Source organism: Protomyctophum bolini (assembly GCF_963924005.1).
Source record: "Protomyctophum bolini genome assembly, chromosome: 16".
Classification (NCBI taxonomy): Eukaryota; Metazoa; Chordata; class Actinopteri; order Myctophiformes; family Myctophidae; genus Protomyctophum; species Protomyctophum bolini.
Genome location: NC_137877.1, coordinates 24,868,537 through 24,890,131, shown reverse-complemented (window position 1 = coordinate 24,890,131; position 21,595 = coordinate 24,868,537). Strand labels below are relative to the sequence as shown.

General features: G+C 42.1%; 1 protein-coding gene across 1 annotated transcript in view; it reads left to right on the top strand.

Annotated features, from left to right (window-relative positions):
- The window catches only part of tmem163a (transmembrane protein 163a), a gene marked incomplete at both ends in the record, with an annotated part of 60,546 nt that extends 55,166 nt beyond the window's left edge, over positions 1 to 5,380 (top strand). The window contains 3 exons of the mRNA XM_080785124.1: positions 3,377 to 3,488; positions 4,362 to 4,503; positions 5,320 to 5,380. Coding sequence (XP_080641250.1) covers positions 3,377 to 3,488; positions 4,362 to 4,503; positions 5,320 to 5,380 — 315 coding nt within the window. The remainder of the gene's footprint in view (positions 1 to 3,376; positions 3,489 to 4,361; positions 4,504 to 5,319) is intronic.
- Positions 5,381 to 21,595: the final 16,215 nt, after the last annotated feature.

Genomic DNA, 21,595 nt, shown 5'->3' with positions numbered 1-21,595 from the left:
GAATAATATTTCTAATATACTATTCTGTGCCTATCGGTACACAACTCGAACGGCGCTGAGTCGGCTCTGGTGGCCGTCGCAACGCTCTGGAGTCGGCACTGCGACTCGCTCGGTGGTGCCTCACGTGGCTCAAGGTCACCAGAGACACCGTGCCTCTGTCATGGTCACAAAAAGCAAGCGCTCCCTAACGTGTCAATAGTTTCACTTCCGTGTTTCCCAGTATGTGTGATTATCACTATTGGCTCTATTCCAAGGTTCTGATCACGGACATATTCTTGATTATAGGCTGATAACATTCAAATTTTCGAAGCAGGTGCATGCAACCAACAAAATACTGCACACATGCACCACCACCAGAGAAAGAGAGAGAATATAGGAATGCAGAGAATCAGATCGCTAGTCAGAGGGAGAGACATAATAGGTCCTCTCTGGTGCCATGGAGCTCCCCTGAGCCCAACCCCGCCAGTTGTGATTAACATAACGGGACAACTCTCCAGCCGTCACAAACTCTCCTTCCTCCTGTCTTCCATCTCTTGTTCTTTCCTATTGCTTCTTTAAATTTAAGTGTCCATATTCTTCCATGGTTTACGTCTGTCTGAAAGATAGCACTACGTCCATCTTATTTTTATTTTTCACATCGGCTTCTATCTACAGTACTGTATGTGTCTGTACTCCAATTCCGCTTCGACTCTCAATTGCTCTACTATTCTTTCTTTTCCCATCTATAATTCTGGATTTGCATCGTTCAGCTTCTCCAGTGTTCCACTTAAACTCGGTTTACGCATGCATGCATGTGCGCGCACACACGCACACGCACACACACACATACACACACACACACACACACACACACACACACACGCATCTGTCTGTCTGTATGTTCTCAGTTTCTCTCGTTAACTCACTCACCTGCTTGTCTGCTATGTCGGACACACTCTCTTTGTCTTCATTTCATTCTATCATTTTGCTGTTCCCATCCCCCCCTTATGCCTTTTTTGTCTGTCTATCGTGAATTGTACACTACTACACTTCACCCCCCTCCCTGTCTCCCCCCGTCTCCCATCCCCTCATTTTGCGTTCTGGGCTTGTCGCCAGAGACAGAATAATAGTTCACCGAGGTCTTCATCAAACAGCAGTCACAGGTGATTCATCATATACGTGTCAAGTGACCCGTGTTGTGTGTGTGTGTGTGTGTGTGTGTGTGTGTGTGTGTGCGCGTGCGTTCCCCTAGGGGGAAAAAAAGGTTGGAGCAGGGTTGAATGTAAAGCTCATTTCATTACCTAACTATCAGTCAAATCTCTGGTTTCTACCTAGCTTTTCATGTTCATATATGTTGAAACCTTTGTTTTTGAGGAGATTTGCCTTTCGAAACAACTGGTTTGCAAAACACAGACTAACTACATTACCAGCAGTAGTGCACAGTTATTTCTAGTTAAATTATCAAATATGTCACTGTGTGGTGTTGAATAACATGGTTATCCCCAATTGTCTTGAATTTGGAACACACTAACTAAGTAACCTACATTTACAATTTGGAGCTATTTGTACTTTAATTGAGTATTTCCAATACTTCCAATACTACATAGGCCTACTTCTACTCCACTACATTTATTTGAAAACTTGAGTTACTAGCTACTTTGTAGATTTTGATTATTATTACAAAATATATATTAACCACTTCAACCCTATATATATACTTCTGAAAATAGCACTACAAGCTCTACAAGCATTTGAAAACTTATGAGACATTTTGCATAATGAGTACTTTTTGATGCCAATACTTTTGTACTTTCGCTGGAGCACATTCAGCATTCTGGACTTTTATTAGTATTTCAATATTGCAGTATTGATACTTTTACTTAAGTAAAAAAGCAGTACTTTTCCCACCACTGCTAACCTGTCTTGTCTCCTGTAAGAAGTGAGACAGACAGGCAGAGGAAAGCAGGGGGAAGAACAATGTTGGATTCTGATTGGCGTCACGTCCCTGGGAGGACTGCTGCTCTCTCATGGCAAGCTGTCTGTGCCTAGTGCCTGATTAAAAAGCCAACGGTTGAGATTGGCTTACCCAGCCGCTGCGTGGGTGGGGGACCAGGCATTATGCATGAACACACACACACACACACACACACCGTCACACACACACACACACACACACACACACACACACACAGGCATGCAGACACTTGTGCACAGGCACAGACGTGTCAATTCACAGGCCCATTGATGCGCATCTACGCACATGACACACACAAGCGCATCACAAAAGCAACAAAACCAATCGCATGGAAGCACTCAAAGAGACGCACGCAGCCACGCACGCACACACTAGTGACACTGCATGTTCTCTCTCTCCCTCTCTCTCTCCTTCTGTCACTCAGGGAGGTCAGGGAGGGTAGGCTGGGTATCATTCAATCATTTTCAATACCGATAATAGCCTTGATACGGTTCCTGAATCTAAGATTCAGGAACCGTGTATTGGATGTGTATCTACTATACATCCAATGAGGATGATAACAATAATGTTCACAGAGATGATTGTGACCCTGTCACCCTGTCCACGGATGTGTCCATGATTCTTTGGAGACATTTCAAGATATGTTCAACTGTGTTTTCCTCAGATTTAGACTGGTCAAAAACTGGATTTCAGCTTTAGATTGTGCCTTTGTCTGGAAGGTACAGAATGGTCTTCCCCCACCACTCCTTTCTATGCTACTACCTCTGCCCTGTCTCGGCTCAGGCCAATTAAAACCAATATTGAGGTGGACTGGGGATGGATGGGCTTTCTGCTGTACAGTATGTGACCTATGACCTTCCCATCACTAATGGGTCTCGATCTGACCTTGGGATGTCCTCTTTCTTTCTTTCTCTCTCCCCCTCCCTCCCTCCCCTTTCCTTCCTTCCTTCTTTCTTTTTTCAGCTATATGTACAGTGTATTGTCTAGCATTTCTTCGTGCAAACGGTAAAATAACAATATTTCCCTCTGGGATGTGTGGTGTGTACCGTTCAGTAACTTCCCATCTTTGCTATTCTAAAACCCACAGCCTCTTGTGGCCTATTGCTTTATTAACCCAGTGTTAGTGTTGGCCCAGCCGGTGTGGTTTCTGGTCTAGAGGGCGAGTGCCGGTTGAAAACAGGTGGTGGATCCTATTGGTTCTCCCCACATATAAAGCGTCACCAAATTTGGAGTTATTGGCTATAGCGAAATACAAGGAAGTGGGCTTCCTATGCAACATTTCCCAATGGGTTTCCCCAGGCTTTTCTTTTTGAGCCAAATGCGAACGAAAATAAAAGCCTACATGCAGAGGCTAAGCCACTGCATAACTTAACATTTTCCTCTCCTCTATCTCTGACTCTGTTGCTGTCTGTCTCTCTCTAGGATGATTTTCTTTTCAGTGTGTCCATAGTGAGTGGCGTCATATGTATTGTGCTGGCCATTGTAAAGTTTATGCTGGGCAGAGTGCTGACCAGCCGGGCACTCATTACTGATGGTAAGACACACACACACACACACACACACACACTGATGAACAGACACATGTACGCATTGATGAACAGACGCACACATGTACGCATTGATGAAGATGCACGCACGAACAGACGCACGCATGCACGAACAGACGAACAGACGCACACACACACACACACACACACACACACACACACCAATCCAATAAAGTTGAGCTAGCTCTTCTTCGTTGGATTGATTTCCCTCAGGACTGTTCACTGACTGTAGGCAAAGACCTTCTTATTGCACGCTTTCATAACACGAGATCAAAAATAAAGCTTTATAAAACATAAAGTGACCATAGGCCTAAATGCTAGGTGTGTAGCTTTTAGAAATCCTGTCACAAATACCTCATTTTGTAGCCCTGTTATTCAAGCTATTCTCCACGAAACACACACACACACACGCACAATTCAATTCAAAGGGCTTTATTGGCATGAGAAAACATGTTTACATTGCCAAAGCAATGTAAGGCACACACAGGATGATAAAATTTGACATTAATGAGCAGCAGAGCTCCTCTCCCAAATCTTGAACTATTTTTAGCTTGTGTGTGTGTGTGCGTGCCTTGTGTAATGTAAGCACGTTTTCTCATGCCAATAAAGCCCTTTGAATTGAATTGCGTGTGTGTTTTGTGGAGAATAACTTGGATCTGCACGCACGCACGCACACATTCACGCATGCAGTTACGCACACAGGTTTGTGTACACACAGAGGCATGCAGATACTCATGCATACGCTTGTGCACAGACGTGTCAATTCACAGGCCCATTGATGCGCATTGACACACACACACACACACACACACACACACACACACACGTACGTTACATGTGTAAATTTTGCTGTGTTGTAGCGTTTAACTCCATGGTTGGCGGTACTATGGGGTTCTCCATCCTCATCAGTGCTGAGGTGTTTAAGCACCATCCAAATATCTGGTACCTGGACGGAACCTTCGGAGTGCTCATTGGACTCATCATCCTGGGCTATGGAATCAAGTAAGACATACACATACACCTACTGTATAGGGCAGTGATTCCCGTGGTGGGTCGTGAGGCTGAGGGGGCCCTAAATAATTGGCAAAACACGTAAGATTTTACTAATAATATAACATTTAAGATGGAGGGCCGTGATTTTGTTTTTTTTTGTTTTTCATGTGTTTATGCATGACAGTACTTCATTAGACCCCTGGTGGTTGTTATGTGCAATGATGTCTTCCCTTTGTATTTAGGGTTTCTTCCTGGAGGCTGTAAACTTGACAGTCAAACAGCGTGTCTTCTGTGAAAGCATGCTGCGCACCGAAAATAGCAGATCTACAAGCTCACAACACGTGTTGTGAGCTTGTAGATTGGCTATTTTCGGTCATTAGTTATTTTAAGATGAAACAGTATTTGACTAGCAATATAATACAAGTTTAGAAGCATCATCCAGAAATATGAATGGTCTCAGCAATAAGCCAGATCAGGTACAGGTGTACCTGCTCTATGGCCAAACATTGCCTGGTCGCACGTAACACACAAACGAAAACAAAAGTTTGTAGATTGATTCTCAATGTCATTTTTTTTTAAATAATTTACTAAATTGATTAGTCTGATTAACCCTTTAAGCACTAATCACTAGCTATTATTTTAAACATTTGTAAACAAAACCAATTTAAATACTGGTAGATTGTTTTATTTTATTTATTTTTGACTGAAAATTGATTATAGATTATTTTTTAATAATTGGTAAAATTGATTAGTTCAATTAACTGTTGCACCCCTCGTTTATCTCACCATTTATTTTTCTTGAGCTTTTGGTTTCTGTCTCTCCAGACTTCTGATGGACATGGTGCCACGTGTGAGACAAACCCAGAACTACGAACGCTTTGAGTGAGACACCTTGGAACAACACACACACACACACACACACACACACACACACACACACACACACACACACACACACACACACACACACACACACACACACACACACACACACACACACACACATACTCGTATAACTTACCTTCTTAGGACCACACTTTTTTTTCAGGTTATTGCTTACCTCGTTAGGACCACACTTTCTAGACATAGTAGAAACATATAAACTACACTCCTGAATGTGGAAAAAAATCTATTTTAATACAATCACATCAGATTTAAAGAAGGGCAAACTATAAATTACCACATTTTTACCCTACTTGTTAGGACCGTCTCCAAACAAAAGAAAGCTAAAACCTTTTGGTCAGTAACTTCACTGCATTGGCTCTTATGAGTTTAATCATCTATATGCACTGGGGAGGCACTCAGGGGCACACTGGGGAGACACTCAGGGGACACTGGGGAGACACTCAGGGGACACTGGGGAGGTACTGGGGAGGTACTGGGGAGCCACTGGGCAGACACTGGGGTGGCACTGGGGGAGGTACTGGACATTTCATATCACACACACACCATGATTCAATAGCCCCCCTTCTTTTCTTTTTTTTCTTCCTTTTTTTTGGGCAGCTTGGCATGGCACGATTTATTTCAAGCATGGCGCAGCGCCATGCCAACAACATTGTGCAGTAAACCCTGCTTTAATACACGACAGGTGAGGTGATATACCTCATCTCTAGTGAGTGGCCCAGCCCTTCCTATATTTTTCTGTATGTGGCCCTCAGTGAAAAAAGTTTGGGCACCCCTGATATAGAATACTTGCCATATCTGACACATTTAGATGAAACATGTGATAAGGAATTTATGGTACATGGGTATAATATCTACAGGAGAGACAGAAATATTCATGGTGGGGGTGTGGCTTTTTATATTTTTTTATATTTTAAGTCCACTTGCCTAATATTAAACCTATATTGCTGTGTTGCTGTTACAGACTACCGGATTCCAATTCTCAGTAGTAGTCAGCAGTGTATGTGAGATGGTGCTTTTGTTCTTGCTTAATGTAAATCGCTCTGGATTAAGAGCGTCTGCTAAATGCCTAAATTGTAAATTGATGGTGGACAGAGCATCAGACAGTAATAGGGAATTGTATATACCTGCAGATATGAATATGAACTGGTTCTCTCCAACATGCTCACTTAAGAAAACCCTCCATGCTATTGCAGATACATACAATTTAACACAGTTAGCAAACAAGCCAACAAGAACACAAATAATAAATGGCATCTCCTCCACCTGTATTGATCATATCTTTACAAATGCAGCTGATCTATGCTCAAAGGTGATTTCTGTTGAATTTGGATGCACTGACCACAACATAGTAGCTTTTACGAGAAAGGCAAAAATCCACAAATATGGAAGGAAGCTAAAGCTGACTTTCAACACGCCTATAGAGATGGGCTTTCTACATGTACAGCACTGACACAGTTAATAGATGACTGTCTAATGAATGTGGATTCTAAGAGACTAGTGGGGTCTGTACTGTTAGATTTTAGTGCCGCGTTTGACATTATTGATCACAATCTATTGCTTGACAAACTTTCATGTTATGGTTTTACCTTATCTGCACTAAGGTGGATAAAAAGCTATTCATCCAGCAGATCACAGAGAGTATACTATAATGGGAGTCTCTCAGATACTAAACATATTCACTGTGGAATTCCACAAGGAAGTTGCTTAGGTCACTATATTTACAAATGACATGCCACTGGTCGGGGCCAATATAGCCATGTATTCTGACGACACTACTTTGTATATGTCTGCCACTAATGTGGAAGATCTGTCTGTAGCTCTTAACAAGGAACTACAGAACATATCAGAGTGGGTGGTGAACAATAGGATGGTCCTGGACATCTCAAAGACTAAATCCATTGTATTTGGATCACAGCATATGCTCAAGTCAAAACCCAAATTGAATCTGAATCTGAGCAATCTAGCAGTTGAGCAGGTAGATGAAACAAAACTTATTGGGGTTATATTAGACAGTCATCTAACATGGTCTACTCGTATTCAAAACATAACTAAGAAATGGGAGGGGGTTTGTCCATGATTAGGAGATGAGTTTTTAACTCCAACATCTGCTGTCCAGGTCATCCAGGCACTAGTGATATCCCACCTTGACTATTGTCCAGTTGTGTGGTCCTAAAAAGTACCTGCGTAAATTACAAATAGCCCAGAATAAGGTAGCTCGCCTTGCCCTGAACTGCAATACTAGATCTAGTACACTGTTAAATCATCAGACGCTGTCATGGCTGTTGGTGGAGCAGAGATTAGCTGCCAGTCTGGCTGGATTTTTTAGGAACATTTGTTCAAATAAAAAAACAAAATGCTTATATAAAAATATTCATTATACCAGTGATAGACATGTACATAATACCAGACATGTTGCAATGGGTCGATTTACAGTGCCTAAGCCAAGAACTGATGCAGTGAAGAATACAGTCATGTACAGGGCAATGACTTTCTGGAACGCTCTACCAGTATGCATCACAGAAATTAAGGGTAAAAGGCATTTTACCCTGTCAATATACCAGTTAATGTAATCTAGAGTGAATGCACTAACCGTGGTTGTTATGCTTTAATGTATTTATTTTGTGATATCTGTAATGTTGTTTTTATTTAAATTTGTGTATGTATATTATTCTGTGAGGACCCCAGGAAGAATAGCTGTTGCCAGGTGTAACAGCTAATGGGGATCCTAAATAAACTAAACTAAACCTAGGAGTAAAACCATTAATGCAGAAATGAGAAATCAATGCCTCAAATGGCAGTAGTTTTGCAGTGGTGGAAAATGTAACTCTTTTTTTAATGAATACAATAACATTTTGTCCAATCTGTATGGTAGAGTATGTTAATACAATATACTGTAACTTATACAATTGGGCTGGTTGTATTTTGTCTCCCTGCTCTTCTGTTGAGACATTTAGATCGTGTCAAAGGTCATGTCTCACCTAGACACAGGATCTGACTCGAATTTGGACCTTATGGTCAAGATTAAATTTATCCCCCGAGCAAGCAGTTCGGCTCGATTAGCTCAATGCTAAAGTTTTCAGCACGCAGGAAAGCGGGTTCAAATCCAGGGTAGAAGAGGAAAGTTACATACTAATGCTGCTTTAAGTATATAATAACTTCAATCAACTTTTGATTCATTAATTAATTTGATTAATTCATTAAATAACATTAATAAATTAAGATTAATTTGTATTATTGCTCTTGTATTGCTATTGGAGACACTGGGGGGACACTGGGGGACACTGGGCAGGCACTGGGGAGTCGCTGGGCAGGCACTGGGGAGGCACTCAGGGGCACACTGGGGAGGCACTGGGGAGACACTGGGGAGGCACTCAGGGGCACACTGGGGAGACACTGGGGAGGCACTGGGGAGACACTGGGGAGGCCCTCAGGGGGACACTGGTGAGGAACTGGGGGGACACTGGGGAGGCACTGGGAAGGCACTGTGGGGACACTGGGGAGGCACTGGGGAGACACTGGGGAGGCACTGGGGAGGCACTGGGGAGGCACTGGGGAGTCACTGGGGGGACACTGGGGAGGCACTGGGAAGGCACTGAGGGGACACTGGGGAGGCACTGGGGAGGCACTGGGAAGGCACTGAGGGGAAACTGGGGAGGCACTGGGGAGACACTGGGGAGGCACTGGGGAGTCCCTGGGGGGACACTGGGGAGGCACTGGGAAGGCACTGAGGGGACACTGGGGAGGCACTCAGGGAGGCACTGGGGGGACACTAGGAGGCACTGGGGAGACACTGGGGAGGCACTCAGGGAGGCACTGGGGGGACACTCGGGGGGACACTGGGGAGACACTGGGGAGGCACTGGGCAGACACTGGGGAGGCACTGGGGAGGCACTGGGGAGACATTGGGGAGACATTGGGGAGACACTGGGGAGGCACTGGGCAGACACTGGGGAGGCACTGGGCAGACACTGCAGGGCAGACACTGGGGTGGCACTTGGGGAGGCACTGGGGAGGTACTGGACATTTCATATCACACACACCCCATGATTCACTAGCCCCCTTAAAAAAAAAAAAAAGGTTCTTCTTAGGACCGAGTGTGTGTGTGTGATGTGTTACCCTCCCCCATGGGTCTTCTTAGGACCAGCAACCAGTTCCTCCCAAAAGCCATTTACAAATTTCTACTGAGACAGCTATTGAAATTTAAATATATTTTCAAATGGTTATTGGCGCTCCATAAATAATGGATATCTCGGCCGTCTCTGGTCCGTTTTTGACGGGGGGCATCTCGTTGCGACCGGGCCGCCCTCGGGGACTCTGCCCCGTGGGTCTCGTGCCCGGGCGGGGGTCCGCGGGGGTCCGCGGGGGTCCCCAGCGTATCTCAGCCGTCTCTGGTCCGTTTTGGACAGGGGGCATCTCGTTGCGACCGGGCCGCCCTCGGGGACTCGGCCCAGTGGGTCTCGTGCCCGGGTGGGGGTCCGCGGGGGTCCGCGGGGGTCCCCAGCGTATCTCAGCCGTCTCCGGTCCGTTTTGGCTGGGGGGCATCTCGTTGCGACCGGGCCGCCCTCGGGGACTCGGCCCCGTGGGTCTCGTGCCCGGGTGGGGGTCCGCGGGGGTCCCCGGCGTATCTCAGCCGTCTCTGGTCCGTTTCGGACAGGGGGAATCTCGTTGCGACCAGGCCACCCTCAGGGACTCGGCCCTGTGGGTAAACAATCACCACCCCTCACACTGACTGTTGAGCTGCAGTGAACCATTTGATTGGCCAATGGATATGTATCTTACTATGTATTACTTGGCTATTGTTCACAATTGCATCGAATAAAAAAAATTAAATAAAAAAAGCTGGCGGAGTGATACACTAAGACAGTAAGGTTCCACTTCATTCATTTAGTGGCAGGAAACACATTTCTCTGTGTCAATGAGTGAGTAAAATAAATAAACAAGTCTGCATTCCTCAACACAACGACGTTATTATGGTTGACTATAAAGGATCACATTATATGCTACCCCTGAAAGAACGTATCAAAAGGTAGGAATGTGATTTTTGGAAGCTACTTGGCTCCAGCCAAACAGTGCTAATTATTTAGCAACAGGGGCCTGTGACAGATCACAGGACACCAGTCTGAGTGTCATGTACCTATACAGTATATTATACAGGAGAATTGATAACCTTGCATTTACCTGCATTTGTTATATGTTGCTATTGTAGGAATGAGGAGGGCCTATTTGTGCACTCTGAGTTACATATGCAGTGTGAGGTTTTAAAGTTAAAGCTATACGTTTTAATGAAGTTATCCCATCCTCTTTCCTGGTTCCATAGATCCTGCACTATGATTTTTGCACGAGATGTGAAAGGAGTCATACAGCCCAGAGGATCATAATGGCTTGACACTATTTTTTTTAAATGTTCCTCATTGTAGGCTGATGGTAAATAATGTACTTGTTCTTATAACTCAGTATGTCAGTAGAGCAGTTCCGTTCGAGGCCTAATGTTAGCTCCTTGGGGTCTCCTCCATTCTCTGATAGCCACGGTTCACTTTTAGGATCTGGTGAGAGATGGTTTATTGCAGCTGTGTCATTGCTAGCTCATTATCTGATGTCAAACCCACCATCAGCAAGTAGGGGTCTCATTTTTGTCAATTAGGGACTTGGCTTTGTGAGATGAAGGGGAATTTTAAAGGCAATTATCAACATAAGAACTATGGACAGAGTTAAGGATATCCTCATTACAACATGTTTTTGCCATTAGGGCCCTCTAAGCACAGCAACATTCCCACCAGAACATGGATAAGGGAAAAAATCATCCAAGGCCTTAACATTACTAATGCGAATAATAGGGGAATTCAATAATGTGACAATTTCACTCTGAAATAGCAGCCTTGGCAGGCCATATCGTTCTTGAAGTGCTCAGAGAGCAGTGGAATATGGATAAAAATAAGTGTGTAATATGCATATGTACATCATGTGTCTCCCTTTTCCCTTTTCCAAAAAAGTCTGTGCGATCCTGGGGGTAAGGTGGGGGGGTTAAGAAGCGGACTGGGTTGCTTAGCAACCACAGAACCGCCACTATCGGAGGAAGAGACAAAAAATGTTGCCAGTAGGCAAACCATGCGGGTACATAAACAATCACATAAGGACAATTTGTGTTCTAAAAATAAAAAAACATTTACTCCTGTAAGTTATTGTGATTTCGTATGTACATGCTCAGATAAATAATGTAATGTCTCCTCCCCTGAAAAGCTTTTAAAAGACAAATTAAATAAAAAGTTGGTCACAAGCAGTGGAATATGGTCTTGCATGCTGAATCTGGCCAATTTGAGTGTTGAAGATGGTCTCTAGTAGGATCTGATATTTATATTGTTCAGTAAGTTGGGGGTGAATATCTAGGAGGTTATCTAGAGCCATTTTCAGTAGGACAAATTCACTCTCTCGAACACTTTTGAACACAGGAAGTGATGACCTGGGTATCCCATTTGCAGAGGCTATGAACAGATCCAGAATGCATCAAAGCAACACAAACCAATTTGACATGGAATCCAATAAGTCTGTATATGTACTATTTGTGCATGACTTATTCATGTAGGAGCATATAGGGCAGCAGCATACTGTATTTGTATAAAAACAATGTGTTTGTATTTTGTGTACATTTTGCCTTTTAAGCGTCGTCCATTTGAAGTCATCTGTTCTGCTGAGCAGTAAAAAAACATTTAAACGGAGTGTAACATATTGCTGCTGTCGGGCAGAAACCTTGTATGCCCATATCATATATGCCATGCCAAGCTGCCAAAAAAGGGTGATATGAAATGTCCAGTACCTCCCCAGTGCCTCCCCAAGTGCCACCCCAGTGTCTGCCCTGCAGTGTCTGCCCAGTGGCTCCCCAGTGTCCCCCTGAGTGCCTCCCCAGTGTCCCCCTGAGTTCCTCCCAGTGTCTCCCCAGTGCCTCCCCAATGTCTCCCCAGTGGCTGCAGTTTCTCCCCAGTGTCTCCCCAGTGCCTCCCTAGTGTCTCCCCAGTGTCCCCTGAGTGCCTCCCCAGTGCCTCCCCAGTGTCTCCCCAATGGCTGCAGTTTCTCCCCAGTGCCTCCCCAGTGTCTCCCCAGTGCCTCCCCAGTGACTCCCTGAGTGCCTAAGCTCTTTTTACTCATAAAGGTCCTAAGTAGGTAGCAAATACGAGAACACAAACACACACACACACACACACACCTGTAATTACATGGGTTGGTCAGAGGGGGGCGATCTCAAATGTAAAAATGACAACTTTTTAGGACCATCCCAATTTCAACACCAGGCATGCTAAAATGGCACCCTGTATCTGTTGCAGTGGTAATCCTTATAAGGACCATGATTTTGGTCCTAACTTGTCCAACGGTCCTAATATGGAAGCTCCTTTTAGGACTTTTGGTCCTAAGTAGGTAAGTTATACGAGAACACACACACACACACACACACACACACACACACACACACACACACACACACACACACACACACACACCTCCCTGTACCCTGCCCTACCTGTTCTTGTCTTACATACAGTATGTACACATTTCAAATCCATCTAGGCATTATGAATTCACAAGTACATCCACACACACACACGAGAGACTTTGACGGAAAATATCAAAACGAAAGACCGCATCTTGTTGTCTTGTACGTACTTCAAAATCCACAAAACATCAGTCAAGCTTTTTCGTCCACCCTTCTCAACTGTCCCTGGAACACGCCTCGTCAGTCCATCACACCACCACACATGTGATGGCACTGGGAAAAGATGCAAAACGGACATACTGTAGTGACGGGCACAGAGGACAAGATGTTCACAGAGTGAGCACAGTGGCATTGACCCCCATTCCACCACTAGGAGCGTTGTGTTTGTTTCAGCCAAAGACACTGCATGCTGCCATGGGAGAGACACCTCAAGACTATTAATGCATCTGCACCAAGCTGCGCAGTACCTTACATCCTCCTAAAAAAAAGGTACAGATATTTGCCAAAATGTGTGTGTGTGGGAGGGAGGGTGCACAGTAAACTCCTCAGTGTTCATTTATCCATATGTACAGCTTCCATTCTAGTATACTGCTCTATGCGAGGTCCAGCCGAGAGAGAGAGAGAGAAAAGATAAAGAAGGGGGAAATAACATATAGTTCTCCTGAGTCAGCACAACACAGCTTGCAATGCACATGGTGAAGAGACCTTGACTGCATGAGACCTTAGAGAGAGACAGAGTAAAACCCTCAGTGTTAACTAAACCCCTGATTAATCAAGCAATTTATGCTCATATTTTGAGCGTACCTAGATTTCCAACGTAAATTTCGTTGGTGAATCGGGCCATGAGTGTGTACAATTTGGTTATATCGTGCTCAGTGTTGCAAATGGATGAATTACTACTGGATTTTACTGTGTAGAAGATAATTTCCTTTTCAGGAGATAAATACCTAAACACACACAGAGGAAGTAATTTGACTTGTTTATACGGAATTGCATAATTGTGTGCAATGTGCCTAACTAAGCACAGGTTAATGACATGGTCCCAGCAACCTTACCTGTAGTTTCTTACTGAATGAGTGTGATGGATAATGGTAAAACGTGGATTCTATGTGTTTGACTTATCTGACTTTATATGTCAGTTTATCAGTGCCATATTGTACAGTTGTAGATTTTGTTGACATGTTTGTTTTGTTTTGTGTGTTTTTGTTTACAGTCAGACCATTGTCAATTATTTATTGGAATCTATTCAGGTCCTTTGAGCACCTGCTTAAACAATAAATAGCAGATAGTGGGTCAGGCAATACCAATCAATCGTTGAACGGCAATTAAATCTGAAAAATGTCCTCCAGGTACAATATGTTTAAAAGAATAGCCTTACTAATATATTCACGTCATGATTCTGTTTCATGGGCTGTAAATGTTTCGATGAAACCACACTGCATCGTGTAGAAGAGTATTCTACTCTGCCTCTGTGCAATTCATTTAATTGTGTTTATTTGTTCCATTGTTGTGCAATCAACGGGAATATTGTGATGTTTTCTAATTACAACTTTCTTTTGCATACTTGACTTGACACTGCACAAACTGAAAGTTGGGGAAATAGAAGAGCATACATTAAGCACAATGGCAAAGACAAGTTAGTCAGTCGTATTATGCCATAGCATATCATCACATTCACAGCTCAATGAGACCATTCATCAATGGCTTTGCCTCTGTGTCACTTAGCCATTATTTATGTTTCATAGGTGCACCGAAAGTCATGTAAATACCATCCACATAAAGTGTACATAATGTTTATTATGCCGTGTGGGTAGAGTAGTAGCAACAGACACATACTGTAGGTAGCAACAGTCTATATTAGGCCTTTTGAAGTCTAGAATTTTAGTTCAATTGAAGTACAGGATGGTCAGTGTTAGATTAAAAAAACATTACTCTATAGCTTATACATGTTTTACAGATTAATTACTATAGACTACTGTTAGGTGAAATGAAAAGAGAAGTCTCACTGTAAATCTTTGCACTGTAAGTTGTACATATCCTGAGAGTGGATGTAGGCATTTATTTCACATTGCTGTCCAAAACATATAGAAAATGGATAGTTCAATGACATGTTAAAGCGTTTCATAATATTTTCTCACAACGCACTTAGGTTATTGCTATTGTTTCAGGAGGTGATTTGTGTGGGATGGAGGGGGTCAGGGTTGCATTATGACCAGTGTGACAAAGATCCAGTCTTTTAATTGATATGCATTGTGTGTTTTCATGCTGATTGGGCTCCAGAAGTATTCAAGCAATATATGGAAGGCAATTATCATCAAATAGAGGGTATGCGCATGCATAAAGTGAATGGCAGATCGAGTGGCAAATTGAGGGGCAAAGTGAATTTAATGTTGTTTAAAGTTATTTCATGCAATCAAATAGGACTTTTCTGTTTTCGGCCAGAAAGTAGTTTTTTGCCAGTAGGTGTTCCTGCATAACGTCTGGGTATGATGATGATGTCACACTAACTGGGTCATGACCCCATTCTTTGTCAAGCGCATGGAAATACTAGCACCTAGCCAACAACCACATACCGTAGTAAATCAAGAATTTTTTTTCTTCTTTTCTTTCCTGTTCTTTTCTTCAACATTTTATTTTACCTACAGAATAAATTCATCAACTGCTTACAGTACAGTACCTGGCTGAAGCTAGGTCATGACTGGCGGTTTAGAAAATGACTACATCCACTCTACAGTATTATCATTATGACTATAGCTTGACACTGTAAATGTGTAAAAGTGAGAGTTCATTAGTCTTGCCTTTAGTTTTATGGTAAATATTAATTAGCTATGAAATTAATGAATTTGTGAATCTTCAACTCACCAACAGCACATTGATTTGTAAGGTTCCCTCTTTGAAGCATAGAAGACAATCGTTTAAGTCTAAAAAAGGAAGAAAAGAAGACCATTACAGTTCAAGCAAATGTAGTTTACACATGCACAAAAAACAAAACACCACACAAAGCACAGAACTAGCACAACACAAAGAATCATTGCTACTGTAAAAGCATGGCCTCCTTTATTAAGTGCAACTTTGTCCATTTAAACCTGAATCTTATCATCCTGTTGTATCAGTGCAAGAAAGTCTCTGCGAGCCTACAGCAGTGGTTCTCAAAGTGGGATCCGGGGACCCAGGTATAGTCCCCAGCTAAAAGATTGATCGTTAGGAACCAAATGGACACTTACTATTCTTTAAGGGACCACTTCACCACTTTTCAACATATCTTCGTATTTGGTCCTCACTAAGTCTTATAAGACGGCTGTGGGGAGTTCAGAAACCCGTCCACGAATCCAAGCAAATAGAAACTGAAGGCTTTCTAATCCTGAAAAATTGCAATTTCATAATGAAAGCCACCGTTCTCACGATAATAAAAATCAAGATATTTTTGAAAGAAATCTTGTTTTAAAAAAAAAAAGGAAATCTGCCTAACGATGATGCCACTGGTGGATGGGGTTTCTCTACTGCCCACAGGCCTCCTATGAGAAACTGTGCTATTTTATCATGAACATTAGTGAGGACCAATTACATTGTTGAAAAGTGGTCCTATAACTCTTAGAGTTAAGGGGATCTGTGGCTTAATGCATACCAAAACGGAGGTCCTTGAAATTAAATAGTTTGAGAACCACTGGACAGTAGGTCAAATGACACTGTATCATTGGCTGGCAGAGATTTCCCTGGGCAGGCTCTGCACGCACAGAACACATTGGGTATTGAGTATTATGTGCTTTAAATTGGAGAAGTTGCACAGAAAACCATTCCTTTTCATTGTTGGTTAACGGGGTATTTCTAAAAAATATATATTTTTAACTACTCTACTCATATTTTTAAACTTGCTTGGTTCAATATTTAGACATGTGATATGCACACAAAAGGCAGAATAGATGCTAAAATGACCCCAAAAGTGACAGCTTTGCATGTTTAAAGCAAAGACTCAAACTTTCAGGCAGAAAACTGTCATCTCATTTCATTGTTGATGTTTTCACATCTTGAAATGAAACCTCTGAACTTTGAAAACATGTATAATGTGTCTGGACTGGTACTCTTATTTGTCTTGGGCTAGAGAGGCCAAACACGTTATATAAGAAAGTTTAGATTGGATCACAGGTCATTCAGAAATATGTAAAGGGTCACATTTTTATTTCCTCAGGCTTTACTGAGCTTTTATTGATAGTGACAATGGAGATAGACAAGCTACATGAGAGAGTAGGGGAGTGACATGCAGCAAATGGTCTGCCCAGCCCGAGAACCGGGCATTAGAGGTATTACACTACCTCAAAAGCTCAGATAATTACGCTTTAAGAAGCACTCGTTGGCCAAACAAATCCATGACACTAAATTGTGCCATGTCCTAAAATGGTGGAACTGTAGCATGTCCTGTGGTTATCCCAAACAATTTGTGTCTATGATAACAATGGATACATGTACTTGTAGTAAGCACTAATCTATTGATGCCTGGAATATTCAGTAGTCAGGAAAATATGATGTAGCACGACGATAGTTTGGCGACATCTGAACTGACTTAGTGTAGCAGCAGTCTTGGGAAAGCAAAGCTGAAATTCCATCCGAAAAGAACTAAACAAAACAGAGCCATCAGTGAAAACAGCATTGTCCAGACTATTGACAGTGATGGGGAAGTTACTGTCAAAGTGTAACATATTTATTGCATATTACTTACTACTTTCAATGTAACCACGTTTATCATATACTTTATTATACATTAATATATTCTATACTTCAGTAAATAAATAATTATAATTGTATATATTATATATATAACTAAGTAATGCATTACTTGTCATAGTAGGCAAACTGTAATAATTGTACCCAATTTGTAAAAGCAATGTGTTGTATTATTTCATTTCTCAGTAATACATCATGTACATACAAAGAAATGCATTACCCCCAAAACTGTGCATTGCTCTGAGCCCCAGGCTGCCACATGTTGACTCAGATGTCACCATACCACACAGTGTTACTTTACTCTCAGAGTAGCCATTTGACTCTCATTAGACCCCGGCGTCACATACTGTAGAAACAGTGAAAACAACTCCCAGCAGCAAGACCAACTGGACCACATTATTGTTCACCTCTGTGGGCATTGGGCAACAATGTGCTCATTTTAATTGTAATTGTATGAATGGATGGATGGATGGATGGATGGATGGATGGATGGATGGATGAATAAATGATTGATTGAATGATTGACTTATTATGGCTCCAGAATGGACATGAAGCAAGTCGCTAATTTCGTTGAGTTATATGTAAATGACAGCAATAGTACCCATCGATCTGTCGTTAGGCTTTGCATGGCCAAAATAATAAAGCCTCATAGCTTCAGCAGTTGCATTCGCAATAGACCTTCGCACACACATGCACATACAGACACATACACACACACATACAGTAGCACATAGAAAGATATAGTATCTCAGTTTCTACCAAATCTTTATGATCATATAATATGATTATTGTTTGTCTGACTGTTTGTAAATATATCAATGGTATATGGTATAACAGATGCTGTACACATGGTTTATTTATGTAAGACGACAATGTGGATCCTCTATGTCACAGGAGCAAAGTTTTATTGATAAATAAAGTATCCTGCTTATCCTAAACAATATTGAGAATGACTGTCTTGATTTTTTGTGTGGGAACTGTTTGAGCAGACTTTAACTGGGCAAGGAAAGGAGTCCTTTGAACAAAATGTGTCTCTGTGTGGCAGTTCAGCCTGCCACTGAGACTGAATGGTTAAAGTTTGAATTATTGTGTGCGTTTCAGTGATATTTGTTATTGTGACTTTATGTATATTGTGTGGTGTCTGGTGAAGTGATTCCTAATTGGCTCCAGGGTAGGGAGCATACTAACTGGGTTTGTGTGTGTGGAACACACCAACTTTATTATGTATAGAGACACTTATCTTTAATCATATTATAATTTATATTATGAGTAATGTGTGACACAATGTGTATAAAGAAATGTAATGTCTCTGGACATAGTGTATTGAACTGGTGTAATTGTGGATTCAATTAATATTTGGTATGGTCCAGTAGGAGGGGCTTAGCCTATAAATAAGGAGACCTGCCACTGCCAGATAGATCAGTCAAGGTAGGACTGTGGGGGTTTGAAACCCAGGCCAATCTTTCCGGTTCTGTTGTAAATACTTTTGTTTAATTTTGATCCCTGGAGTAATGCGTGTTAAAGGTGAATAAAACACTTGGATTTTTCGTATAAGGACTATGTTATTTTAAGGACTATGCTATTTTCAGTATTTTTCCTGCTTTTTGCCTATTTTGCAACCTATGCCTTCAGGCCTAACACTATCCACACTAGGCAAAGTGTGACACTCGGGATGAGCAACTTATTGAATGCAACATCCAATCATATCAACATTGTAGATCTGGTCCATAGCTCTAATGCCTTCATTAGAGCTATGGAACTGTTCTCTTCCTACGTTCTCTTCCTACAGCCTCTCATCTGTAGCATAAATAAATATTTTTGTTATTTTTTAATATTTTGTAGCTTTATTGAATGCTTGTTAAAATGTATGCAATATATAATATGAATGCCCGTTTGAAAGTGCAAAACCAAAACAACCATTCCTTCCTTAAATCATTTTGGTTGCTTTGCTTATAATGATGGTGATTTAGGAAGCTCATTCTATGTGGTTTCATGTATCACATGTCATGACACGTTTAGAGAGCACAATGTAGAAAATAGCATCAGCTTGTTTTCTTTCAACAGCTGTAAATAGTGTCAAAATAGAAATAGTGAATATTCTCAGTTGTTCTAAGTGATTGAACATGCAGCTAAGAGCTGAGCTCTACTGCCCTCCAAAGGCTAAGAATCATAACTGTGTGAGAAATCAAATGGGATAATTTACTTCAAGACACTGACAGAACAACACAAAAGGCAGTCCAGATGATCAGGCCAAACCAATTAAAGACGGTAACTAAAAGCTGGATATAGGAGGGGCTAGCGTCCCTCAGAAAATCACACCTGTGTGAAGTGAGGGGCACTCTTATCATCATACATCATCTCATTCAGGCCAATCACAATTTGCGTCCTCGCCTTCGTCTTTAATGTTTGCGTTTACACAATGTGTATAATAATAAATAAATAAATAAATAAATAAATAAATAAATAAAATAATAATAAAAATCACACCCCTGTGAAGTGAGCAGTGCAATTGCACTGCTCACTTCACAGGCCACAGGGGTGTGATTTTTATTATTATTACAGTATTAGTATTTTTCTTATGAAAGCAGAGAGTCTACTGTTTCATACGGTATATAGTATGTACATGTCGCTATAGGCCTTATTTTGTGAATAATAGTTCTTCAGGCCCATGCCATCTCTAAAGTTCTCTCTGAAAAAGATAATTTTAGAGAAAGCATGGACCTAACAACTAAATATTCACAAAATAAGGCCTATAGCGACATGTACATACTATATACCGTATGAAACAGAATACTCTCTGCTTTCATAAGAAAAATACTAATACTGTAATAATAATAAAAATCACACCCCAGTGAAGTGACCAGTGCAATGTTGCACTGCTCACTTCACAACATTGCACTGCTCACTTCACAGGGGTGTGATTTTTATTATTACGAGTAAGACGCGCAAACGCGGAAAGCGAACACAGATCGTAAATTGCAATAACAATTAGAATAAATTACAGACATGATCTGCAGGGTGTCATAGTTAGTCCTTGGACCACGCCAGCTCCATATACTGTATGGTCACAAAAGACGCCATCACACTCATGTCACCATGACTCAGCCATAACCATATAAGGAGTCCCCAAAGCAGGACCACGCCATCACACTCATGTCACCATGACTCACAAATCACTCAGCTCCATATATGGGCACAAAAGGGGCCAGGTCCACATATACAGTAAGCGGGACAGAAAGCGGGACAGACACACACACACACACACACACACACACACACACACACACACACACAGACAGGCAGACGTGATCTGCTAGGTCTCATAGTAAGTGCTCACTGCATTCGCAATTAGAGTATTAGTTTTTTTCTTATGAAAGCAGAGAGACTTGATGCACATATCTGATCATAAAACGGACTTGGAAACTTTTTTCTGCCTGTATCGTCGTCAGTCTCTCTCCTAAGTTGTTAGATAGAAAATATACAGCCTCAATCGTAGCCCCATATGTGCCCTCTCCCTACGCTCATTCTGTGATTCTGTCATCTCAGAGCTACAATTGCCTCAATCGCAGTAACAGGGCTTGGCTACGTTTGAGGAAATGATCATGCATAATTATCATCATTGTTGATCGGGTGGTGCTTTTTCTTTGCCCAAACATGTCCAGACATGATCACCACTATACTAACCTCACCGATCCAGTCTCGCGTCTCTATAAGGTGAGACGCGAGACTGGATCGGTGATTATCATGTCTGGACGGCGGGCAAAGAAGCAGCAGCACGTCAACAATTATGGGGGAAATAGCTTCATCCACCACGGCTTCCGCAGTTTAGGATGAGACATGTGTATTCGTTATACTTTACAAACGGGTCGATGACGTCCCAGACGCCTTCATTGCGGTCTTATCACTGCAATTATAATGAATAAAAAGGTTACAATTGGCTGGCGAAGACGCTATGGCTTGCGATCTCCAGCAAAGTACATAAAGCGGCGAGTT